Source organism: Python bivittatus, unplaced genomic scaffold (assembly GCF_059951505.1).
Source record: "Python bivittatus isolate LINGU-HERP-01145 unplaced genomic scaffold, Pbiv_v1 ctg000350_np1212, whole genome shotgun sequence".
In the NCBI taxonomy this organism is placed as follows: Eukaryota; Metazoa; Chordata; class Lepidosauria; order Squamata; family Pythonidae; genus Python; species Python bivittatus.
In genome coordinates, this window is record NW_028277074.1 from 11,631,980 (window position 1) to 11,659,726 (window position 27,747).

Below are 27,747 nucleotides of genomic sequence, written 5' to 3' on the forward strand. Positions count from 1 at the left end.
AAATGTGACACTCAGAGCCACCTCCAGGCCTTTTATCTGCTTGTTTGGTCATGGGGTACGCAGGAAACAGGGCACACCTAGCCATGCAGCTGCTTGTCAGCCATTCCTTCCATTACTTATGAGCCACCAACAATGGGTGTATGTGTATGCCACTGGCTGTACTTCCTGAATGGTTAGTGCCCCACTTGTCAGGATCTACGCAAACCAGATTCTTCGATTGCTTTATATGTTTTAATTACTAATTATACTTTTGCTTTAATTGCTAAACATAGATTAATAGAGTAGTGCTGGGAATGTTATTCTAACCGTTTGCTTGACCTGCCATAAGGGGGGGAAGGAGGAGGCCAGGTGTTGTTATCTCTATCTTCAGCCAGACATCCAAGGCCAAGATGTGTGAGAACTGGTGGAAGGCGCGAAGAGCTGCAAGTGGGAATAGAACCCTAGAAGGGGGGGAAGTTGGGCTTAAAAAGACAAGGCTTTGCTATGTTGAGGCAGACTCAACAAACTATGATGCTGTGCGCTTCTCTTAAAATAAAGAAATCTGTAATGGAACTCTTTGGACTCCAGAGGATTTACTGAACTTTGGGATTGAGTGTGCAGACTCTGACATTTTGTTGAGTCTCCCCACTTTACGAGGGATTTACCGGGAAAACACCACCGTGGAGAAATCCCTCGAAAAGCCGACCGCGACTGCGGGAATGGAGGAGGAATGCCCCGAGACCGGGGCTGTAGGTGGATCCGCGGGGGAGGAATCCCTGACCGGCACCTACCCGTCTCTCCCGGCGCCACGGAAACCTGACCGGCGCAAAACTAAGTTATGGACCATGGAAGAGGTGACGGGGGAAATGTCATTTCTAGACATGGAGCCTGATAAGCGCTGGGCCCTGACGACAGGAAGAGCTGAATCCACCCGGAGGGGGACCCTAGAGGATTGCGTGCAGATCCTGCAATCGGAAAACGCCATGATGAGGAGGGAGCTGATGAGGATGAGCGAGCTCGTCCGTCGTTCAGGTCTGTACCAAAGCCCGGGCGCAGAGGGGGAGGCCGAAGAAGGAGGGCTAGAGGATTCGCTGATAGCCCCACCAACCACACCTGCCACCCCCCCAGCTCAGGCAACACCGGGTCCTCCGGTAGGCCCAGTCCCGCCACCTGTGGCCGTGCCGATGTTACCTCGGAGGGTGGCCCCAATCCAAGCCCAGCAAGAGGCCCTCTTAAAGCGCTGGGGGTTGACCGAAAAATTTAGCGGGGACCCGAAGGAAGTACCTAACTTCATGGCGCAGACCACCATATGCATGGAGCAAACGGGGCATCTTTTCGCCTCCGACCGGGAGCGCGTACTCTACATCTGCAGAGCGTTTACCGGCAAGGCGGGAGAATGGCTGATCCAGCTCCGAGCGGCACAAGCGCCGGAACTGAACCACCTGGGGGGGTTCCTAACCGCCCTTCGCAGGAGATTTGAGGACCCCGGGGTCGTCACCCGTGCCCGGGCGCAACTGAGCACAATGCATCAGGGAACACGTAGCCTCGGCGAGTACGCCCTGGAGTTTCGCGGCGTTGCGGGGCTGCTACCTGATTGGCCGGAGCAGTTCAAAATTGACTGCTTCCAGCAAGGAATGCGTCGCGATCTCTGGAAGTTGGCGTTCGCCCGGGGAGACCCGAATTCCCTAGACGGATGGATCCAGCACGCGGGGAACGTCGAAGCCCAGTGGAAAAGAGTGGACCCGGACTTTGGCAGGAGGCCCAGCGCCTCGGCGCCGACGTCCCGAAGACAACCATCGAGGGGAGGAGACGAGAGAAATCCTAGAGCGGCCGATCGCGTTTGCTTCCGTTGCGGCGACCCGGGGCATCTGGTGCCTTCCTGCCCTAAGCCGCCACCCGCACGGGGGGCGGAGGCGAAAAAAGCCGCTGGAGCAGTGCAAAAACCCGGCGCGAAAGGGAAAAAAGGAACCGCTGCGGCAGGCACAGAATCGCCGTTCCCAGACCTCGTCCTTTACAAAAATGGATCCGTTGGAAAAGATCAAAAGGCAAACGTCGAGATCGACAAGCCTGCTCATGAACCCAAGGCGGAGCCAGAGGAGGAGGAAGACGACTCCGATGACGATGGTTCGGTGAGTGTTACCACCCTTAAAGTGACTATTTCAGCGCTCAGAACAGAGTACAAAGCCACGCTAACCGCGCTAATGGATACCGGCTGCTCACGCTGTTTGATCAGTCCCATACTGGTGAACGCGTTGGAGCTAAGGGTGAAAAAAATAAAGACCCCAATAGTGTTCACCCAGCTGGATGGTTCCAAAGCAGGGGGAGGGGCAGTGCTGTATCGTACGGAGCCTTTTGAGCTGCAAGTGGGGACCCACAAAGAGACTATTAAATGCTTAGTGGCTCCTTTAGGAAATTACGCCCTGATTCTCGGAGCGAACTGGGTGAAAAAGTGGGATCCTCGTGTTATTTGGAAGACGGGGCAGTTGCAATTTGCAGATGGAGTTTATTTGGGACCTGAGCAGTCAGGAAGAACGGAAACTGCAGCAACAGCTTGCAGCATGAACAAAGACCTAGAGTTGGACCCAGAGTCCCTTAAAGACATTCCTGAACCCTACAGGGATTTACAGGCTGTGTTCAGCAAAAAAGAAGCAGACACACTGCCTCCCCACAGAGACACTGACTGTGCCATAGAGATCCAGCCAGGAGCTAAATTCCCAAAAAAGAAAACTTATTCAATGACCCAAAAAGAGCTTGCTGCTCTGAGGGAATTTATAGACACAAACCTGGCAAGGGGCTTTATACAACCAGCTAAATCGAACATGGCAGCTCCCGTGTTATTTAGGGAAAAGAAAGATGGAAGCTTGAGGCTCTGCACGGATTACAGGGGCCTCAATGCAATCTGCAAAGAAAATAAATATCCCCTCCCATTAATGAAGGATCTACTTGCTCAACTTTCAAAAGGGAAAATATTTACTAAATTGGACTTAAGGGAGGCATATTTCAGAGTAAGAATTCGCAAAGGGGACGAACATTTCACGGCTTTTTCAACTCCTTTTGGCTGCTATGAATACAAGGTCCTCCCGTTCGGCCTTTCGGGAGCGCCCGGGGTATTTATGCAACTAATTAATGAAGTGCTACATGAGCATTTATATCAAGGAGTGTTGGTTTACTTAGATGACATCTTGATCTACTCTGACAACCTAAAAGACCATGTAAAATTGGTGAGGACTGTTCTGAAAAAATTGTTGAAAGCTCAATTATATGCCAAACTGTCAAAATGTGAGTTTCATAAAAAACAAGTAGACTACCTGGGGTATCGCATTTCTAAGGCAGGAATTGAAATGGACCCTGCTAAAGTAAAAGATGTTTTGGGTTGGGAACCACCTAAAACTAGAAGGCAATTGCAAAGTTTCTTAGGCTTTGCCAATTTTTATCGCCAATTCATTCCAAACTTTGCACAAGTGGCTTTGCCATTAACAGATCTACTAAAAACAAAAGGCAAAGTGATGGCAAAAGCTCAAAAGCCCGGGGCCCCGATAACATGGACAGAAGAGTGCCAAAGAGCTTTTGAGGCTCTGAAAACTTTATTTACAGCAGAGCCAATTTTGAAACACCCAGACCCTGACAAGCCTTTTATAATACAGGCCGATGCCTCAGACGTAGCAATTGGGGCTGTGTTATTTCAAAAAGATGAAGAGGGTGCACTCAAACCCTGTGCTTATATTTCTCGCAAATTCACTGAGACAGAAAGGAGGTGGCTTGTTTGGGAAAAGGAGGCTTTTGCAGTACGCTGGGCCCTTATGACCTGGAGACATCTCCTAGAGGGGGGAGCCCAGCCATTTGAAGTATGGACTGACCACAAGAATTTGGAGTCTCTTACAGCTCCAAGAAAGCTGTCACCTAAGCAAGTACGCTGGGCCCAATTTTTCAGTCGCTTTAACTTCACTTTAAAATTCATACCAGGAGGGAAAAACTTTTTAGCTGATGCGTTGTCAAGATTGCCTCAGCATAACAGCCAAAGAGAACAGGTGGTAGCCCCGGTAATCCTTAAAGCACCACCTCAACTAGAACCTGGCTCAGTAGCTCTAACCAGGTCTCAGACAAAACTCCAGAAACAAAAACCTACCACCGACTTACTCCAAAACATAAATGCTGCTTTGGATTCAGATAAATGGTTCCAGAATAATAAAAATATTTTAACCCATGAGGACCAAGCTTGGTGGATGGGAGACAAGCTTTATGTGCCACTTTCATTTCGTAAACAAATTCTAGAAAAGGGACATGATGACAAGTCTTCAGGCCATTTTGGATTTATAAAAACCTTACACCTTCTGCGCAGACAATTTTGGTGGCCGACAATGAGAAAAGACATTTCTGACTATGTTTCTACATGCCCTGTGTGTGCAATGTCAAAAAAAGAGGGGGAAAACCTCTTGGCCTTCTTCAATCTGTATCATCTCCAAAAAAACCTTGGGAAGAAATTTCCATGGACTTTATTGTAGACCTACCTCTGAGTAATCACAACACAGTGATTTGGGTTGTGGTGGACCTATTTTCTAAACAAGCACATTTTATTCCATGTTCATCAATTCCGACTGCTAAAAAATTAGCTAAACTATTCATTGCACACATTTACCGCCTCCATGGCGCCCCCAAGAGGGTGATTTCAGATCGCGGCCCACAGTTCACCTCTAAATTTTGGAAGGAATTTCTTACATTACTTGGATCTAATCAAGCTTTGAGTTCCAGTTTTCATCCGGAGACTGACGGATCTACGGAGAAGATTAACTCTTTATTGGAACAATATTTAAGATGTTTTACAAATCATCAGCAAGATGATTGGTCTGAACTCCTTCCTTTTGCTGAAGTAGCTTATAACAACACAGTGCATCAAAGCACTGGTTTTACACCATACAAAATAGCATCTGGCCAGGACTTTCCACCTTTCCCAGAATTGCCCCTTAAAAACCTGCCTGAACTCTCAGCAGACCAATGGATAAACAACATTATAACTTTATGGCCACTAATTGTGAAATCTCTTGAAAAAGCAAAAAGCCAGCATAAAAAATTCGCCGATAGAAAACGTACTGCAAACCCACCTTGGAAGGTAGGCGACCTAGTCTGGCTTTCTACAAAGAACTTAAAATCTTCCCAACCATCCAAAAAACTTGCTCCAAAATATGTGGGACCTTTCCCAATTGAGAGAGTTATAAACCCTGTGGCATTTAAATTAACTTTGCCAAAACATTATAGAAATATTCATCCTGTTTTTCATGCAAATTTGTTGAAAGCATTCAAACCCTCTGAGACATGGCATCCTGATCCAACTCCACCAACACCTATCATGATTGAAGGACAAACTCACTTTGAAGTAAAAGACGTTTTGGACTCTAGAAGACATAAAGGCAAACTCCAGTACCTGATTCAGTGGAAGCATTTTCCCAAGACCCATCATGAATGGGTGGACAGTATTAATGTTAAAGCACCTAAGCTGCTTCTTCGTTTTCACTCAAAGTACCCTGACAAGCCTAAATAGACATTTTAATGTTCATTCTTGTCTTTCTATTTTCTTTTTCAGATTTTCTTCCGAATGTAGGCACATTCGTTCGGTTGGAGGGCGGCATGTCAGGATCTACGCAAACCAGATTCTTCGATTGCTTTATATGTTTTAATTACTAATTATACTTTTGCTTTAATTGCTAAACATAGATTAATAGAGTAGTGCTGGGAATGTTATTCTAACCGTTTGCTTGACCTGCCATAAGGGGGGGAAGGAGGAGGCCAGGTGTTGTTATCTCTATCTTCAGCCAGACATCCAAGGCCAAGATGTGTGAGAACTGGTGGAAGGCGCGAAGAGCTGCAAGTGGGAATAGAACCCTAGAAGGGGGGGAAGTTGGGCTTAAAAAGACAAGGCTTTGCTATGTTGAGGCAGACTCAACAAACTATGATGCTGTGCGCTTCTCTTAAAATAAAGAAATCTGTAATGGAACTCTTTGGACTCCAGAGGATTTACTGAACTTTGGGATTGAGTGTGCAGACTCTGACACCACTTTTGTCAAACCCCTTGAATTACAGCTGAAAGTCCTGATTTCGCTCCTATCTGGGTGTGTTTCCTTTCAACTTCAATGTGGTGGTATAAAGAGGCCAAATGCTAAAACAGTTATCCTTGTCCCAATATTTCTGGTCCTGACTGTATATGCAGTCCATTAGCTTTTTAGGAGCTACCTCAGTCCTGGGACTCAACAGTTTCAGGAATAGATATACCCAATACATGGGGACATGACATAATGTAACATCTGTATCTCTCTTCTCTGAGAGTTTAAGGAAAGTGTATATACCACTTCAGAAATTGATAAGTTGTCCTCCTACTTAATTTCAGTTTCCTAGGCCCTACAATCTATGTTTGTTTGCTTGTTTGTTTTTCCTTAATATTTCCAATTTGGCATACAAGTCTCCAACCACAAGCAGTACATCTTGCTTCCATGATCTGTTGTTTTCAAATAGAAGCTGATCATAAAACTTATCAACCTCCTCTTCTTCTACATCAATTGTTGGTGCATAAACATGGATAATTGTGTCTTTAAAAGTTTATCCGCATAGTCTAATATTATCAAGACACTGAATGCATTGTATCCAAGTACTGTCCTTATAACGGTCTTTCTGACTATGAAAGCAATGCCATTCCCTTTTTGTTTTTCATGTCCTGTAGTAAACAGTGTGATCTTCTGACTAAAAGTATCCAATTCCAGTCTATCTCAATTGGTTGATGCCTAGTACATCAAATGTCATTGATTCATTTCATCTTTCACTGTTTTAAGCTTTCCATGTTCATGCTTTTTACATTCCATGTTCCCATTGTAATTCTGTATTTGCAGCTTTGGATTTCTCTTTCTTGCAAGGTAACATGATGTCTCAAAAGCTTAATCTAGCCATGTCTTAAATAACATTAGTAGTCCAAAAGATCACCAGCTCTTCCTTAGTACCATGTTGAGTACTATCCAAACTGAGATAATCTGGCACTGTGTTGTCAATCATTTTATGTGGTTTTCCTCATAAAATACAAGAGTGGTTTACCATTGCCTTCTCCAGTGCATTATGAAATTATTCCTTTGCCATTGTTACTAAAATGATCTTCCACTCCCAGCATCTTCCTATATCACTACTGCGCAATATAGGTTCCTGCTTGCTTAACTGGGCAGCTGAGATAAAGTTCACATCTTGTGTGTTCCTGCTGGGATTATATACCCTTGGCCTACACTCATGGAATTCCTCACTCCCCCATCATCATAATGAAGAATCACAGCCGAACTTAGGGGGAATGGCAATCTTCTGATTTCAAATCAATAATTCAACAGTGCTTATTATTACCATTAGTGTCTCCTTTCCTCCTCGTTTTGCTTCTGTTTCCTGACTCATTCTCCATGTCCAGTTTTCACTGCACTCTCTTTTTGTCCTAGAAATATACTTATTCTTAATTATCTTTTCTTAATCATCATTGCCTTCCTCCCAAGGAAGCAAGAAGGTGATAGAAAACCAGCTATAAAGGATCCTTGAGGAAACAAATAACCAGGTCTCTTCTAGTTGGGATTCAAGACTGGCCATGGGATGGATATGGCATTGGTCAGCCTAGTTGATGGACATTATGACTTAGATGGGAGATTTTTTCTCTCTTGATCCTAACAGATCTGTTGGACACATTCAGTACCATTGACTATGGTATCCTTTTGGATCACCTGCAAGAGTTTGGAACTGGGGAAACAATTCTGTTTATTTTGCTCAAACCTGAGTCAAGAATTCATCAGTAGTTATTTTAAGGTTGCTTCGATGGCTACTAAAACTAATTCAAAGTACTAGTTATATTACCTATAAAGCATGATGCAACATAACATCAGGATATATTGGGCATTACCTTGCCAACACTGAATCTATCCATCTGGCCAAAGTATCTAGACAGGGTCTCCTGAGATTTCTCCCATCCTGCAAGAAGTAGGGAGCAGGCCCTCTCAAGAAGAGTCCCCATGCCCTGGAAAACACTATCCCAGATTTATATTTTGCCCCTTTTTTCTCTGCATTTCACATAATGTAATATTCTTGAATACTGTGCCATGCCTTTCACCTTAGTTAATTGTGAGTGTCTATCTTTGGAATAAATGTGTAAATCATTTCCTTGATTAAATTTTGATATTATTTTATTAGTTCCATTCTTGCTTAGCTGTTCACCAGTCAGAGTCTCAATTCAGTGGGATGTTTTTAAAAAATTATAAATCAATCAATCAGTTCATTTGCACTTTTACTGCTCCTTCTTCTAGAGCTTTAAACAGATCAGTGAGTATTTTATCTAGGCAGTGTACAGTGTACAGATACTGAAAACAACAAACTAAAGGAACATAACATATTAGAGTCAAAATAAATAATGCACATCATATGGACATGCTACCAATCTATCCCAGAGCTTGGGGAACAAGCCAAGTTTTTTTAAGAATTATCTAGAATCTTGTAGGGTTGGGATGGTTTGTGGAGATGCTATTCTAGGGCAAATGCCATAACAGAGAAAACATGCTTCTTAGATGGCATTGCTTAATATATAGGACATATAGCATACCTACCCTCACAGATATTACTTGGGAAAAAGAAATAATAAATAAGAGGTGGTTCTCAAATGGCCAGGCCCCATAACACAAAGAGCTTGCACTGAGAAGCTGATTGGTAAATAATGCAGCTTGTGCAGCAGCGGTTTTACACAGATGTCATGAGATGCACCCATAATTGCTCTTGCCATTGCATTCTGAACAAGCTGTAGATTCTAAGTGGCAGCCCCATGTAAAGTTTATTGGATAATATACTTTCAAGGTGACCAAATCATAAGTGATTGTGAGAAGGGATTCCCAGTCCAGAAAAGGGCAGATTTGGAACACCAAATAAAACTGTGTGAAGGCTTTCATGGCCAGAGCTCCCACCTCCTATCTGAGTAGGAACTATGAGTTCAAAAGGATCCCAAAGTATGTACCAGCTCTAAATAGGCAAGTGCTACCCCATTCAGAACCAAAGACAGCAAATCACTAGAACCAGAAGAGGCATCCACACTAGCTTATCAAGATTAAGTTTGAGGCTCTCCTCCTTAAACTTAATCTTCCCCATCTCTCCCATCTAGACTTCGACAGCATCACTTGGTTGACCAGGGGTCAAGATGTACAGCTGATTATCATCAGCTTGATGCACTGGAGAGCCTTCTGCTGGACAAAATTTTGCCTTCCATCATGTTACTGTTGCAACAACACTTGATTTCCGGCCTGAATACACCACTGCCAGTACGGATATATTGAATCTGTTTCACGTGTTCTATCATTTTGTTCTTTGTACACAGGTTGACATTGACATTTAATAGCTCCTTTACTGTTAAATTTGCCCTGCCACATCAGATGAGAAAAAGGTGTTATTCTTTTGGATGCATATATTTCAGGATTCTCATGCACAGTTAAATCATGGATAACAGAAATCACGTTATTCTTCAACCTGGCTTTCACTACAGTGCCAGCAACAGAGAAAGTAATTTGGTTATCACAGTTCATCAAGACCAGGCATTAATAAGAAGTGCAGATAGGCACAACATGTCTAAACTGTCTTCATTTGGCATATTACTCTTCTAGTACCACACTTAGTCTACCTAAAAGTACCAAACGTAATTAGAGGGCCCTCCCACTTATGGTGTGTGAAAATTTTCAGAGTTACATGAACTAAACTGAAAATCACAGAAAAAAGTAGCCTTCACCTTGACTCCACCCACAAAGTACCTTCTTTGCAAGGGTACTCTATTTTCAGTGCTGGCCTGCCATATTGGCTACAGCTTGCTTCAGGCTTAGAATAAATTCCACACTTATTCATTCTGAGACCTTTAAGGCAATGGTACCATTGACCAAAAACAGATACTCTAATTAGACGGGTAACTGTTATAAGTTGCAGGCTGCTACAAGTAGTGGTGCTGTTGCTACTATTTTTCTTGTTTTCCTAGGATACTAAACTTGGTAAGTGTGTGTGTGTGTGTGTGTGTGTGTGTGTGTTTTAAGGCACCTTCTCTTCCCTATGAGCTATATCTTGCAAAAAAACCACAAATAGAAGCTCCATACTCTGGGATCAGATTTTTACTGACATATATACATTATTTATACTTTTGGTCAGATTTGGTGACATTCTTCCCTATACCAAATGCCAATCTCTAGTAGTCACAATTGTCCTGCATTCACTCTTCTTCTATCCCTGTTTCTCATTTTGCCTCAATTTATCTTTCTTCTCCTATGACTACTCTTCCTCTGTTTCTACACTCTGAACAGATTACACAGCTGCTGATCTCAATTTATCCATGGCCTCTTTTTTAACCTCTCACATTTAGAAGAAACGTTTTGGCAGCTGAAACCTATTAGTCCCAAACTGCATCACCCCATATCTCGATTGCAACTATAATCCGTCAGTCAGCAGTAGCAGACAACGATAGATGAACACGACCTGAGTCATGACTTATGACACTGTACAATATCTTCTCTCAAAGTGTGGTAAATAATTTTATCCTCTTAATCTTGCATCACTGATCAGATATTTATTTATGGATGAGGACTTCAGAATGTTTGGTCTCCTTTTCTCAGTTACTTCAGTATGTTAATATAGGAAACCATGTTCAAATTTTGTATAGTTAATGTGTAATATATTAAAATCTACAAAGTCACATAAAACCTATAATATTTTATCACTAATAAACTAGCTCCACTTAGACAGAATTCTTCATAACTTTGTCACTATTTCTGAAGAAAAATAGTACACAATATGTTTTTCAGAGAGCTTTTTAAAAGCCTCCTATGTTAATTTTTTTTTGAGCCTTGACAATCCTAAATATGTCTATGCAAAGATAGCACTATTTAGATGTTTTCATAGCAGAATTGTTCTAGGTTACTATATTTAAAGTTTTAATGAAGTATTTTTTCACTTGTCTGATGGAGAAAAAAGTGGTAGATTGTTTATGTGCATTTAAAATAACTGGAAATAAAGATGATTATATGTAACCCAGAAACTGTCCAGTTTTGCTGATCCATTTCATCTTTATGTAATGGAGAAATGTTTCTCTGTAAATATATTTATGCTTCCGTCTCTATATTTGTATATGACTGATAGAAGAAGTTTAAATTCATATCCAATCCCAATCCAAATCCCTAACCATATATGGACACTATACTGAAAGTTCTTGAGGTACAATACAATTTGATTACAATAGAGAAAATAAGTAAAATAATACTAAACAACCTGATAATCCTGACAAATCTAACTAGGAATTACTGTGATTTCCTGAAAGCCCATCTAAAAATGATCTTATTTAACACAGTAAACCTCATTTATTGATTAATTATACTGGCCTATCTTTGTGTGTTTTCATATTCTTGATTATATTATTTTTTGTTTTGTTTTATTTTGATTTTTTTGGTTTTGGTTTTGTATTTTCCTTTTTGGTCTATTTTATTTTTCTTTAACATTGGTTTTTGGCTGTAAACTGCCCAGAATCATTTGAGCAGCCTATAAAAAACACACAGCCTATACAAAGTGAAATAAATTTTAGATATTCTATTTCAAAATTAACTGAAACTTTATACAAGCTTAATGTAAAATGAAGTACAGGTAGTCCTTGAGTTACAACTGTAATAGGGGCCGGAATTTCCATCACTGAGTGATGCAGTCATAAAGCACAATGTCACATTACCTCATTGCTTAACAACAGCAATCCTAGCAATCCCCGTTGCTGTCATTAACTGAATCCCACTGGTCATTAGGTGAGGACCCACCCCAATCCAAGCTATTCCCAGCTTGGTCCCTTGCAGCCCCAAGCCTTGGTAAGGTTAGGGACTGCCTCCTCTGCAATTCCCCCCACCCACCTATCTCTCATCTCTGCCTTTCTGGCAGCCCTTCACAGTGGCACTGGAGATGAAGTAGACACCCGGGGCCTTCAGCAGTCTCAGCTGGCCACCATCGCCATGAGCCTCTACTTCAGCCCCAATGCCACCACTGTCGCTGAAGAGTGCTGCCTCAAGCCACACACAGTGGCCAGCTACACCAGCACTTCTGCACAAAACCCCAGCCAACCCACCACCCTGTGCTCTGCAGGTCTTGCCGTGTCCAGCTGACCTTGCCGCGTCCAGCTGACTGTTTTTCTCCTGCTGCTGAGGTATGCACAGCCTGGCCCTATGTGAGGCAGCTGCTGGCTGTGCCAAGCCTTCTTCTCAAGGCCACTCACACTGTTCTCCAAATAGCATGTGCCATTCTCCAAATAGTGAACACCATTCTTGCGATGCTTTGGAAGGCCTCTGAGGCCTTCTGAAGCATTGCGAGAAAGCCACATCCACCATTCTCCAAATTGTGCACGCCATTCTCACAATGCTTCGATGCACACAATTTGAAAAACAGTGGGCACCACCTTCTCACGACATTTCAGAAGACCTCAGAAGCCTTCAGAAGCATCGCAGGAATGGCACAGGCAATTTAGAAAATGGTGCATGCTATTTGGAGAATGGCGCAAGTGGCCTCAGGAAGAAGGCCTGGCATGGCTAGTAGCTGCCTCAGATAGGGCCAGGCCAGGCATGCCTTGTCAGCAACAGGAGGAAAACAGGGAAGGTTAGCTGGGTGCAGAAGCCTGTGGAACAAAGGGTGGTGGGGGTGGCTAGGGCTTTGCACTGCGGTGCTAGGGTGGCTGGGCATGATGTGTGGCTGGAGGTGGCATTCCTTGGTGGTGGTGATGGCAGTGCTGGAACTGAAGTAGAGGCCCGGGGGGGTGGCGGCTGGCTGAGACTGCTAAAGGTGCCAAGTGCCACTGTGCAGGACAGCCAAAACAGCAGAAATGAGGAGGAGATAGGCAGGTGGGGGGAGCTGAAGTGCCGCTGCAGTCATAAGTGTGGGTAGGCTGCCAAGTGCCTGAATTTTGATCATGTGACTGTGGGGACTCTGCAATGGTCATAACTTCAGGGACCAGGCATAAGAACCATTTGTTCAGTGCTGCCATAACTTTGCATGGTTGTTAAGCAAGGACAATCTGTAAGTTACCTTATTTAATGTTGACCTACACTCAAATCATCTCAAGGAAATGAAATGCTAGGAGACAGTTTGGCAATCTGAAGGATTATTTTTGCATTTGACTTTAATTTTCAGTATACAAACATATACAGAACAACCCTATTTATTTTCAGTAGAGTTTACTGCCAGATCAGTGTTTACAGGATATGGTTATGGTTGCATTTTCCTTTCTTAATAAGTTATGTGTGTCTCATGTTAAATTCATGTTTGCATCCTTTTTTAATTCATTCATTACAAGATGGAGAAAAAGACTAAAAGGTTAAATAACTTTAGTTCCTTTAAACTAGAGGCAGAGTAAATTATATAGTTATATCTTCTTTCTTGTTCTATCTTTTACCCCTTAAGACATTTCTTTGTTCTCCATGCAAATGGTCATTGGTTCATCTTCTCTCACCCGGGACAGTTATGTCACATCACTTGACTAATATGCATGCATTTGCCACTAAAAGACATTTTAACTGAGAGCTGTCACATCCGTCATCTCCACTCGGGCTGGTTAAAATTTTTATCTGCCGTCTTGAATTAATTTCAACTTGCCTGAGCGCAGCAGGGGACTTTAGAGTGCTTTAGTTAAATTCTCATTTCAAAAGAGCATTAGAGTAAGTCTTCCTATTTAGATGTGTTTTTTTTTTTTGGTTCAAACAGCCTCTAATTTTTATACTACATTGTTCAAACAGTGAGGTAATTATACCTCTGTTGGAATGAATGAATTTGCTGGTTTGCAAATTAGCACTGTCCTTGTTTCAATGTATCAGACTAAAATAAAATATACAAATGTAAAATTAGGATTAGAGGGAGCCTTACAATCAAAATAAAGAGGTCAAGCAAGCAAATTACAATCAAGAAAAAGAATCAAAATACCAATAACACCAATTATAACCACACCAATAATCTTTATAATTTTTAAATTTATTTTTAAGTAGCGTTATGAATATTTATTTTAAAGGTTTCATTTTAAAAAAAACAATATGATATAAAATGTATCTTTCTTGTACAAGTAAATACTTGCAATCTATACTTCTGTATTTCAGTTAAGGAAAAAAAAACATACAGCTGATTCCTGTCTCTGATTCTTTAAAATAACATAATGTATTTTCCATAATTTTTGGTTTAAAAAAACCTAGAACAGATATTTCTCCCAGTCCATTTGTATATTTGTTCTTGCAGGGGTAAGGGCATGTAGTAACATAATACTTATTTTAATATATGGTAGTTTGGGTAATGTTTCACTATGACATTATTCAAAGAATAATTATATGCTGATGAAGTAACATTGTTTTCTCTTCTTTTACAATTAATTACTTTGATCACTTTCATCATTCTTTTAAAGAACTTAAGGACATGAACTATTACCAATTTTATCTACAACACTGTGAGTTATGCTAAATTAAGCCAGAATGACTAGTTCAGGATACCCAAGGAACTTCACACCAAAGTCTGTGTTTTAAAATCAAGCTAGCTAGTTGTAATTTACAGCACTTTTAACTACCAGACCAAAGACATTAAAAAGAATAGCTCTACTGGATCAGGCAAAGACCCACTTTAGTCTATCCACAAGAACTAACGAGGTCTATTCACAAGCAAAAGGGGGAGACTTATTCCACTTTTGACAATTACTCCTTGCAACTAGTGTCTGGAGCCATGTTGCTTTGAACACAGAAATAATGAGACAAATAGCCTTGATAGACCTATCTCCACGAATTTTTCAAATCCCATTTTGAAGCCATCCAGGTCAGTGATCATCACCATGTCTTCTGGTAATTAATTTTCCAGGTTAATTATCTAGTGTGGTGAAGTACTTTCTTTCATTTATTCTAAATCTCCTGCTTATGATGATCCCTGGTGCAAGTATTTTCAGATAGGAGAAAGAACTTAGTAACCATATTTTTATGCTCAAATTTTAACATTAATATAATAAAATTAATGGAAAACTCAAGAAAAATATAGAATATATCTGAAACACACACACACACACGTGTTTGTGTACATGTGTGTGTGTCCTGTGTTATGTTTTCCTCATGTACTGGCATATGTGTTGTAATCTGCTGTCATCATAAATGACACAGGCTTATCCATGATGAATGAGGATAATAAAAGATGATGTCCAACACATGTGGAGAATATGCTGTTGGGTAACCGTGATCTATGAACTATATAAATGCACATATACATTATTCTAAGATCTAAAGTCAAAGAAAGGAACATTCCAATGTAAAAATATCCATCTGGTCAAAAGAAAGAAAAGGGGGGAGGGGAAAAAACTATCCCATTATTACATTGGCACTTCCCCACACTAATTTAAAATAAATTAGTTTATTTAAATGATGCGATTGAGCAATCACAAAATGTGTTCTGTTGCTTTCTTGCCATACTAAATCATACTTCAGACACGGAATAAACTATAACTCATCCTGTTAAACAATTGGAAATTAAATCTGCAGTTTTGTGATCTTTTCCCAAATAAAAGACAAAATAAAAATAAAAACAAGGAGAAAAAAAAATTAAATGCACAAAAACATATTAGCATACCTATTCACATTCTACAGTATGCAAATTTGTTTCAAATATCTATCTTGCCTCTGAGAATGATCTATTTTCTTTCATCTTCCTTTGTAATGAAAATATATTGACAGTGATTTCCCAATCTTCTACTATGTTCTGTTCAGTTATTTTCATTCAAACACGCAGCTTATACACAGGCAAACAAGTACAAGGGACAAGATCTGCTAAATCTTGAAAAAGCATGAGGCACATACATATCTTGGTTACTACAGCATGTCATTGCCAGAAGATGACATGGCCATACAATAGGTTAAATCAGTAGGTGGCTCTCTGATCTTTCTTCTTTCCAACACATCAGCCATATGGGAGTTTGCTGGGGATAGCAGGAATGTTGTCCTTTCTATCCTAGAACATTAGAGAAGTAGGATAGACAGCAACTGGAGGTACATTTGGGATGCAAGATTCTGGACATAATATTTTTAGCTCAATTGTCTATGTTCTTCTGAAAGCAAGCAACAATATCATCAGCCAGATAAAATTTAAACTACCACACTGAAGTTTCAAGAATTTTTTTTCCATGATGCATGTTTTCCATTTTTGTTGTAGAATAATTACTTCCTTTAATAAGGGAAGAGAAAAAAATCCTTGTATGAAGAGCAGGTAACTCTTTTAGCCATGACAAAGGAAGAATTTAAATATAATCAAAAAATATAGTATACTGTGTTGTATCCTTTTTTCCTGTAATCCTAGTTATTAAAATATTTAATTGCCCTCTAACACAACCGAAATGTAGTTTAACATTGGCAGAAGCATATAGTATGTCCATAAACTACTCATCATGAGTCAGCACTGAATTTATGTATTTATAATGAAGCACAAAATATGATTGTGCAAGGAAATAAAATGTTTTTTTTCCCCCCTTAGGACTCAGGCAGCACCTTCTTTCTAATTTGTGACCTGAGTAAAAATAATGCTTCTCAATATTTTTTTTTTAAAATATGGCATACAGTCACTTGCAGCTGTCCCAAACCATCCATGTTCAGTATTCCTTCTATCATAATATCTGATTCCTACATGGAATACTGAAGTTAAATGCTGTGGGTATGATCAATATCTTGAAGAGAGATTGCCTAGAAAGCAGCTTTATGTTGCTTTGAGTTCTGTGATAAAAATATGGGTAATATGTATTAAATAAATGAAATACATTCATTAAACTTCCCTTTATTGTTGTTCAGTTGCTTCTGACATATTCTGACCCAATGGACATTATTTCAGCAGGATTATCATTAATGCTTCTTTCAGTTTTTGTAAACTAATGCTTCTGTCTCAGTAATAGTATCTAGCCATCTAGCTTCTATTGTCTTCATTTTTTTTTTCAGACATCAGTGTATTCTCCAATGACTTTTCACATTATGTGTCCAAAATATTTAAGTTTTAGGTTCACTGAATGATTAGTTCTTCTCATGCTCTGAGATACTCTCAGAATAATTCTACACCACAATTCAAACTCAGGAAATTTCCTACATTCAGGTTTTCTGATGATAGAGCTTTCACAGCCATGTTACAACTTGGAAAAACTAGGACTTGACAATACATATCTTTGTTATCAGTATGATGTTTCTATACTTTAATATTTTGTCTACACCTATCTAGTCTTTCTCCTAAGTGGCAGACAACTCATTATTTTATAGCTGTATCACTCCTATGAATTGTTGCACCTGCCTAAGAAGCTAAAGTTTGTTCCTACTTTAGTTTCTTCTCAACCTACATGCACTGGATCAGCACTAACTTTTAAAAAATCTTTGAGAGGCAGAATTGCTTTTGCAGTTGCATCTTTCACTTTCAATAAAATATTCCTTAAATTTTCCTTACTTCTAGCTTTCAAAGTGGTGTTATCAACATATCTGAGATTGCTGATGTTTCTCTCAGTAATTTTAATTTTAATTCCAATTTCTATTTCTTCTAGTGCAATGTTCCTCATGATACATTCTACATACAAGTTAAATAAATATAATAGTATATAATTTTGGTGCACTCCTTTTCTAATTTTAAACCATTTTGTCATTCCATTTTCCACTCTAAATGTTGCTTCTGGGCCAATGTACAAAATTTTCAATAGCCCAGTATACCCAATTTTCAGGAATATCCAACAGATATGTTGTTCTATATGTGATCTATATATAGATATAGATATAGATATAGATATAGATATATAGATATAAAATGTGATCTATAGAATCCAAAGCTTTAGTATAATCAGAAAAGCATATATTTTTTCTAGATTCCCTTGCCTTTTTCTTTATCTATCAGAATTTTTCTAGTTAGGGCACAATGTATTTTATAGTCACATACAGAAATCAGTATTAGAGGATAAGGGAACAAAGATAGGCATTGGCAGAGAAAGAATGTATTCAGAGGAATCACCATTTTTGTATACTGATGCAGGAAACTATCTCCTTGTCACATTAGGAAAAAAAGATTCAGAATGGTAGTTATATGATACATTTTAAGATTTTCCCTGTTTTTGAGAGTGGAGTGCACAATAAATTATCCCTCAATCTACCCTAACAAAATGTTATTTCTATTCATTACATTGGCTAATTGACAGCAAAGGAATGTTTTTCCATTGGCAGATCTATCCTATGATAGGACTATAGTCCACATATCAAATATGCAATGTACTTATGAAGCACACTAGGTTGACTTCAGGTCAGTCACTTTTTCTTACTCCACCTTATATTAAACAATTGTTATAAGGATAAAATAAAGACTATCCCTTGTATACTGCTTTGATCTATTCCAAATAATGGCAAGATATAAATATAGGCACCCATGGGGAGTGGAGGGAATGACAACATGTGTGCAATATCATTCAAATGCAATTTGCATTAGACATTGAGATACATGTAATGTAATACTGGCTTTTGCATGATGATGTCATTGTGCATATCTTGTGATTTTGACAACACTGCCTTTTGCTGCCATTATAAATGTAGTACATTAAAATATAAAAACATACAATAATGTTTGTGGAACAGCCACATATATTCATACCCATTTACTTCACAGTATTTTTATTTTTTAAAACTGAACAGAGATAAGAGTTAATTTTGAATATCAAAATACTTTGAAGAAATAGACTAAACAACTTCTAACAAATATTACAAACCAAAATTAATCAGCTGGGTCATATGACCCAGAGCAGACCTATTATTAAAGATTGGAAAGAATTCCAGATGCCATGCATTGCTGCTTTTGACTGTTATTCTCTCCAGTTCAACAGAAATAAAGTATGTAAAGAGGGTCAGGACTCTTACCATCTGTTTGTCAGTATGATTATTCTCCAAAACCTGAATAAAACACTTACAAATTTGGTGTGGAAGAGAAGCCAACAAAAGAAATATAAAGTTTATAAATAGACCGGTCGGGTTGGGGTTTGCTGAGAAAAAAAAAAATCCTCCCTCCAATTCCCCAATACATCCCTATAAGACGACAGTTGGGCAGTGTCTCAGAATATTGTTGACTTCTCCATTTTAAGTCCTCCTCCCTCCTTTTTCCTGGTCACATATCCCAGCACAAAACTATTATTAAGGGCTGGTGAACAATTCCAGAACCCATACCTTGAATTCTTTCACTAATTTCTTTTCCTTTGACCTTCCTGGATTTGCTGTACCAGAGCTAATATGACCAGCATTATCTGATATTTTTGGGAACTAGAACATTTTAATTGTTATGTGATATTTTTAATGGCAATGGTCCCATATCCAATTTAATCAAAACACTTTTGCCTTTTTCTTGTTACTCACCTTAAATGGAATACTAAGCACACCTAAGCCCATTTAAAGTTTTTTTTTTTTTAATGCTCAGAATAGTATAAGCAAATCTAAATGTAAATGAGAATTGGATATACCTAATAGATATACATATATACAAAGCACTGTTTTCCAGATACTTTCCTTACTCATTTACTTACTTTCCAAACAGTGTAAGTTCTTGGGGGGGGGAGAGACTTTTTTTTTTTACTTCAACATATTTAACTGAATTTAGATTACAATATGGACAGCTTTAATGCCAACCACATTGGTTTTTGAGTAGTATTTTTCTTCTTCTAGCTACCATACTTCTTAATATCAACTTTCAAAATGTTCCTACTATCCAATCCTTTCTATTTGGACCATTTAGAGAATTCTTAGCATGAGCAGAAATTGAGGTCAAAAAACACTGAGAAGACTGAAGTGTCTGCTCCGGCATTAATTTAGACTGACACAGGATAAACTGTCTTTCTTGTTTGTAGTCACATACATGGCAATATACAGCTCTTTTTACCACTGAGATGTTTATAAAGTAGAAAGCAAACCAATAAACATTTGGAAAGTATCACTGAGGTGTAAGTGTTGCTAATTTAGTATGTGTCTAGCAGCTCTATAAGGCTGAATTAACTGCACAGTTTTCAAGTGTTTATCAGCAAGCAGGTTATAGAAAGAATATAGGAATGGTTGGCACCAGTTGTGCAATAGATGTTACAAGGATTCAGAGGAAATGAACAATCATTCAGCAAGCCTGTTTGGCTAGTCTCTAATTTATCATAGCTTACATCTCTTGCCTGCCAGCAAAGCTAAATTCATATGTTATTGTCCCAAACCTGTCACTTTCTGTACTGCTTTTTAATCTTTGTCCCAGAATTACATTCGGAAAGGTCACTGCTATCCAATTAGAACCTTATCAAAGATGCACATGCAGTCTGGATTCATGCTTATCAAGAATGGGTCATAAATCCAGAAACTGCACATCACAAAGTACCATTACCATAATGAATAAATGAAGGGCGGGGGAGGGAAAGTGACAAAAATAACGGTGTGTTTGTCAAGCAGGCCACTGAATCCTCTTTTTCTGTGTTGTTTATGGCAGGTATATGACTGAAATGGTTTCCTACCAAGAGAAATACAGATAGGAATGGAAGATAATCAATGGAATTTGAACAGGTTAATTCATCTATTATTTAAATTAAAAGGTAGAAAAAATATCTTTGGGGGCGTTATTTCTCAGAGTGTTATTTTGGCTGTACTAATAATACCAAACATTGTATAGTTGAGGCATGCATATGTGTGTGTGTGTGTGTCTGTACACACACACAGACCACATACTATTTTAGATTTAAAACATTAAGAACTTTGAACACTACTAATACATGTCCAAAATGTTCTACAACCATATTAACTAAAATTTTAATTTAGAAATATTACTGTAACAGGGTACTATAGTTACTTACTAGTTGAAGTTAAAGTATGATATGATACAATTAATTAACTGTATGCACATGCTATGTTTAAACTTTTAAAAAGTTGCTTAATGTTCTATAAAAGACTACAAAAGCTGCATTCATCAATTCTTTCATGTACTGCATATGTACTGATCCATGTATTCAGAAAGATTTTCAAATTTGGAGCACAATTCCAAATGCCCTGGTGAAAGTGACCTTCATCACCTTATTATATAATATGTTCTACTTGGGGCTGCTTTTGAAGACTACTCAGAAACTATAGCTGGAGCAAAATGCAGCTGCCTGCTCTCTGATAAGTCAGAAACATTTTGGCAGAATAACACATGTATTGCAGAAACTGCAATGGTTGCCAAAAGGTTTCCATGTAAAATTCAAAGTGCTGCAGATGAACAATAAACCATGACATTGGCAAGAAGGGAAGAAGGAAGAAAAATATGAAGCAAGAATTATGACATAGCAATACCAGCTCAATCCAATTCACATATACTTTATGACATCACACAGATACACATTAAGGGCAGTGTGTGTCCTCCTATCATTTCCATCAGATGCTCCAAATGCCTCTGCTATAAAACCCTTTACAGCTCTGTTCTTGTTTTCAACGCCATCAATTTAGTGTGCCTGCCCTATACATTCAATCTTCGACAGTATGTTTCTGATTTCTTCCCCCCAGGATATTAGATGTCCAAGCACTAGAAAGCAGATCTTTGCAGTGGCTGCCCCAGCCATTTGGAACAGATTGCATATGAAGTGAGAACTCTCTTTTCTCTATTATTTTTTTCAGGAATAAGGTTAGGTTCTCTTCTGCAGAACCTCTGGAGTCAGAGTACTAGTTGGAGGCTTTTATGTATTTCATTCAGTTGTTGTACTTTTAGTTTTATGACTTTATGTTGGAACAGTATGTTTTTTATGATTTTATTATTTAGTTTTTATTTTTATATATATAATATTTATTAAGGATTTTAATTACAATAGTAAAATGTAATACAAACAAAAAGAAAGAAAGAAGAATAGAAAAAGAGTGAAAGGTGCAAAAGAGAAGGAAAAAAAAACATAGAAGACAGAAAAAATAAAGAAAAGTAAGAATATGGTGAAGAGAGAGAACAGAGATATATAAAGAAGTTATTTCCAACCTTCATCACAAGAAGTATAAACAATTTTAGTCATTCTTCATCTGTAATGGATGGCATGAGCAGGGAAGATTCCGGAATGGAACTTCAAGGTTGACAGGAGGGGGAAGAGACATTCCAGGGCAAGTGCCTCAGCCCGCAGCAAGAGTGTGGGAAGACTAAGAGGATGAGGCTGGCCCCGGCCTAGAGTCTCACGGGTTATAGCCACCAGTTGCTTTAGCATAGGTTTAGTCTGGTGAGATTTTATCTATTAGGTGCGAGCTAATAAAGGAACTGAACTGTACTGGATTGCCTTGTTGCTATTCTTGGGCTGAACCTGACATCATCCCCTCTAAGTTTACAACCAGTGATCTCTTCATCCAATATCCCATCACTTACCTATAGACAAATCCATAAAACATGATCTTTTCAGTCCTAGTGTCAGGAGAAAGTCCATTAAGGGTTACCAAAAATAACCACATATCTTATTTTAAACTTGATCAAATAAACCAACTTTATATTCCTTCCTTTTATTTCTAACAGTTTTAATAGTCACTCCAAATAATGTCATAGAATTTGATTCCTTTTCATTTCTTCTTTGTTTCTTCCACAAGATTCTTCAAAGCTTTAGCAAGCTTCTCTTGTAAATCCAGTATAAAAGAATTATCTAGGTTATTCTCTTTGTTTATTATTTATATTTCCCTTTTGATTTTTAAAACATCAACCAGTTTCTTTCGCATGTCCAGTGAGACATCCTTTTTTTTATCATTCTCATAACTTGTCATTTGTAGATGCACTTTAACGCCATCTCTGTTTTGTCAAATAAAACTTTTTCCTCATCTGCCATTTCTTCTATAACATCTTTTGGACACAGTCTATCCATAGAAGCAAACATCACAATTGACATTGTTGATACTAACTTCCAATTCATTTTTCAAGTGTCCTTCAGTATTTTCAATGTTAAAATATTTTGTGTCATTTTATACAGTACTATGCAAAAGTTTTAGGCAGGTGTGAAAAAAATGCTGTAAAGTAATAATGCTTTCAAATGCATATATTGCAATTGTTTATGTTTATCAATTTATAAAATACAAAGTCAGTGAACAGAAGAAAAGCCCAAATCAAATCAATATTGTGACTACCCTTTGGCTTCAAACCAGCATCAATTCTTACACTTGCACACTTTGTACACTTGCACAAAGTCAGGGATCTTGTAGGATTAGAGTCAAGTGTATGATTAACCAATTATATCAAGCAGGTGCTAATGATCATCAATTTCATATGTAGGTTGAAACACAGTCATTAACTGAAACAGAAACAGCTGTGTAGGAGGCTTAAAACTGGGTGAGGAACAGCCAAACTCTGCTACTAAGGTGAGGTTGGGGAAGACAGTTTCATGTCACAGGTCATACACCATGGCAAGACTGAGCACAGCAACAAGACACAACATAGTAAGACTGCATCAGCAAGGTCTCTCCCAGGCAAAAATTCCAAAGCAGACTGGGCTTTCAAGATGTGCTATTCAAGCTCTTTTGAGGAAGCACAAAGAAATGGGCAACACTGACAACTGTAGACGCAGACTGTAGACCTGCTGCCTAAAACTTTTACACAGTACTGTATGTCCCAATTAACTGTTAATCAGGCTTTTTTATTTTTCTCCTTTAACTAAAATCTTTAGTTCCCTCTTTTTAAAATTGCTTATTTTTATTTTGTCTTGCAAAAATCCAAAAAAATCTATTTCCCATGGAAAGGATTCTTTAGAATTAATTCTAAAATCTTATTCCAAATTTATCTGGACCCTTAATCTATTTATAACTTTCTAGGATCAAAGTCTTGTTTAGCTGTTTATTTCAATTTTTAAAAATGCTTCAAATGTATTATTAAAATTTTCTTTCATTAAGGATTGAAGGAAAACACACCCAGCATTTTCAGACTTGTTGATCTGAAGGTCTCTAATAGCTTAAGAGTAGTTAACAAGCAATTTCTGAACAGAATTAGAAAAGGAAGTTTGTGAACTTAAGTGTCCTTTAAAAGGCACCGACTATTGTTGTGAGCAAAATTCCCATCATGACCCAGTGCTCAAAGCCTGCCGGGGACCACTTTCTTGCAGTCTCCTCACAAGGAGCAACTGTTTGGAGTGCATGTAGGTGACCTCCCACCCTCTCCATGTCTGGAGAGGTTCCAAAGACCTGGTCTACTCACTGGCTCTTCATTCTTTGTCACGGTCATCAGCTCTGCTTTTCGTGGAGCCATCTTCAGTCTGTCATTTCTTTGCCCGGAAATCTTTTCTTTATTATTTATTTTATGATGTGAGCTTCACAGAGTAGATGATTGAGAAACATACATTTTGTGAAATAAATAAAATTAGGTGCTATTCATATAGTGTCAGATATAAGTAATAACGAATAGTATCAGCTTGCAATAGAAAAAGGGTTTGTTCATCTTTTAGTCGTAACAGAATTATCTCTTTTCATATCAACAAATGATAGTAACTTTTTATCCACTCCGTTCACTTATTTCTAAAGAAAGATGAATTTATTTTCTTTTTCCATTAGATGACTGTTGCTGTGAAAGATGACAGAACTGATCCAGTTTGTCAGTTGAGCATCTAAGATCTTTTACTTTAATAAAACCACCCAAAATAAGTGGATCCTAATAATAATTTGCAATCATGTCTAAACATGATCAAGTTTTCCTGCAGGATAATATATGCTCAAATTCACCATTATCTTAGTCATCTATTTTTCATTTATTTTATTTATATTTTATTATACTGTATTTATTATTCATCTATTTTATTTATTTCATCTATTTTTCATCTATTTTACTGCTCCAATGTCTCACTGTGCATTTCAAAACAATATCTTGCAAGACCAAACTGAATAATCAACAGTTCAACTGATGACTCTTTCATGAAAGCATCCCCATACCTCCCTTAAAGGATTATTAATGAAGAAGTGAGAAATTGCAGGATCAAGCCCAGAATCAAACTATTTCAGGAAAGGCCAGCCAAGCAGTGCTTGAAAATGCAACAGCTGGGAATCATCATATGCCAATTCCCCCAGATCCTAGAGAATCAAGTAGTTTGAAAGTGAAGGCAATGAGGCATACTGCCTGTTTGAAACATAGACTCTGCAAAATTAGGATTCTTCAAGAGACATATGGTTACTAAAGGCTGTGTCAGCAGGATATAAAACTCAAAACTCACAGTGTAAACATTTATCTTTGCACACTTAATTCGTCCAAACAACTTATATTTAGCACTGCTGTTGCCCTTGCTGTGATATAAAAAGCTAGTTTCTCAGGTCTTCTTGGCTCTAAATGCTTTGAAATGTCTTTGGATACTTTCTCACCTTATATCTTCTGACCAGATTATATTTTATACAAAGTAATTCATTGTTATTGACAAAACAAGCAAAGAAAAAGACTAATATATAATATGGATATCTGTACTACAGCAACTACTGTCCCTTTTCTTTTTTTAAAAAATAGTTTTTATTAGTAATTTTGATTACAATAGTAAAAACTAATACAAACTATACTGAAAGAGAAAAGAATAGGAGAAAAGAATAAACAGTGTAAGATAAAAAAAAGGAAAAAAGGAAAAAAGAATATAATAAAGAAAAACAAAAGAAATATATAAAGAGGTGACTTCCAACCTTCATCACAATAAGTATAAATAAATTCAATAACTCTTCAGATCTTATAAGGTTAAACAGATATCTCTTCTTCCCAAATCCCATCCCTTACCTATAAGCAAATCCATAAACATCAACTTTTCAATCCTGGTGTCAGCAGAAAGTCCATAAAGGGTTGCTGGAACATTGCAAAAATCTATCTATCTATCTATCTATCTATCTATCTATCTATCTATCTATCTATCTATCTATCTATCTATCTATCTACCTTATTTTAACCCTGATCAAATAAACCAATTTTATATTCCTTCCTTTTACTTCTAACAGTCTTAATTTTTATTCAATCAAATATTGTCATAGAATTTTATTTCTCTTTAATTCTTCTTTATCCCATTGCACAGATTTCTTCAAGGCTTTAACAAGCTTCTTTTGTAGATCCAATAAAAAAACATTTTCCAGGTCATTCTCTTGGTTTATCATTTGTATTTCTCTTTTAATTTTTAAAATTTCAACCACTTTCTTTTGTATATTCAGTAAAGCATCCTTTTCCAAATCGTTCTCTTGGTCTATCATTTGTTGTTCCACTTTTGGTACTTTCTCTGTCTTGCCAGATAAATTTTTTTCCACATCTGTCATTCCTTCATTAACATTTTCTGGACATAGTCTATCCATAGAAGCAGATATCATTACTGACAGTGTTGACATTGTAGTTACTAATTACTGGCTCCATTCTTCAAAGATCTCCCTTAATGTTTCCAATGTTATAACGTTTTGGGTCATTTTGTAACTCCCAGTATTAACTGACATCAAGAACAGGCTTATATTTTTTTCCTTCTGTTTAGAATCTTTAGTCCTCTCTAGTGTCCAGTTTATAAAATGATAAAGTAACTTATCTTTGTTATGACTTGCAATAGCCAGGATAGCCAAAATAAGTCTGTTTCCCACAAAAAGCTATTTAGTTTTTATAGTTAATTCCAAAATCTTATAGTAAAAGTCAATATTCAAATTTATCTGGCTCATTAATCTGCTTATATCTTAGATCAAAATCTTATTTAGCTTTTTGCTGTTTATTTCAAATTATTTCTTAAGCTTATAATTATTTTTTTTTCTTTTGTTCAGAGTTGAAGATAAAGCTCACCCAATGACCTTTCAAACTTGTCATTCCGAAGGTCTCTATTAGCTTTAAGGTGGTTAACAGGCAATTTTTGAAAGGGATTAGAAAGTGAGGTTTGCAAACTTAAGTGCCCTTTAAAAGGCTCTGCCACAGTTGTAAGATGGCTGATACCTTCGTCTCCCAGTGCTCAAACCCATGGAAAACCACTGTCATGTGGTCTCCTCATGAGGAACAGCCTTCTGGAGCACATGTGGGCAATCTCCCATCCTCTCCTTATCCAGAGAGATGACAAGGAACCATTCTACTCACCGGTTCCTTGGTCTTTGCTGCAGTCATCAGCTCCACTTTCGCGGAGACAACTTCAGTTCACTATCCCTCCCCTGGAAGTCGCTACTGTCCATTTTCCATCCATATGCTTTAAGGAGAATTTAAATTAAATGTATCAACAGAAATTATCCGTTTTTCTACTCCAAAATTATTCCTATTTCTATCCTGTTTATAAGTGCTGTTTCATTTAAAATAATAATAATAATAATAATAATAATAATAATAATAATAATATTAATAATATGAATGGCCATTAAAATACCAGTGGTATTTTCACATTGTATAGTTTTATTTAAATATCTTTACTGAAGTAAGAATTCTGAGCACTCTTACATAATTGTTACTATATATGAAATGCATTATTACATATTAAAATGTAATCTATTTTTAATGTAATCAACTAGTGGAAAGACGATCAGTGATTATAATTTGTTAGTGATCACCAGTCCATGTTTTCTAAGCCAGCTAATCAAAATTGAAGTAATCTGTGTCATTGAACAGTATTACAGGTACCAAGCACATAAAAAAGGTCCAGACTGTCATCCATACATACTGTAGCATTGTATCTGAGGGTTACTTTGCCTTTAAAGAAAGGGCTTCTATTTAATGCATCCAAATATTGCAAATCCAAACTGTTTAGTTAGTTCTCCTTGCCTCTTAATTCCTATATTTTGGATAAACCTCCAGAACAGT

At 37.9% G+C, this 27,747-nt stretch overlaps 2 protein-coding genes across 10 annotated transcripts in view; one reads left to right on the plus strand and one right to left on the minus strand.

Moving 5' to 3' along the window:
• The window catches only part of ROBO2 (roundabout guidance receptor 2), a 599,875-nt gene that overhangs the window by 353,062 nt on the left and 219,066 nt on the right, over window positions 1–27,747 (minus strand). The window lies entirely within an intron of this gene.
• LOC148215119 (uncharacterized) lies at window positions 699–5,962 on the plus strand. Its single transcript, XM_088144439.1, has 3 exons — window positions 699–935; window positions 1,669–2,108; window positions 5,558–5,962. The coding sequence occupies exons 1-3, from the start codon at window positions 699–701 to the stop codon at window positions 5,649–5,651; spliced, it is 771 nt and encodes a 256-aa protein (XP_088000565.1). The 3' UTR covers window positions 5,652–5,962.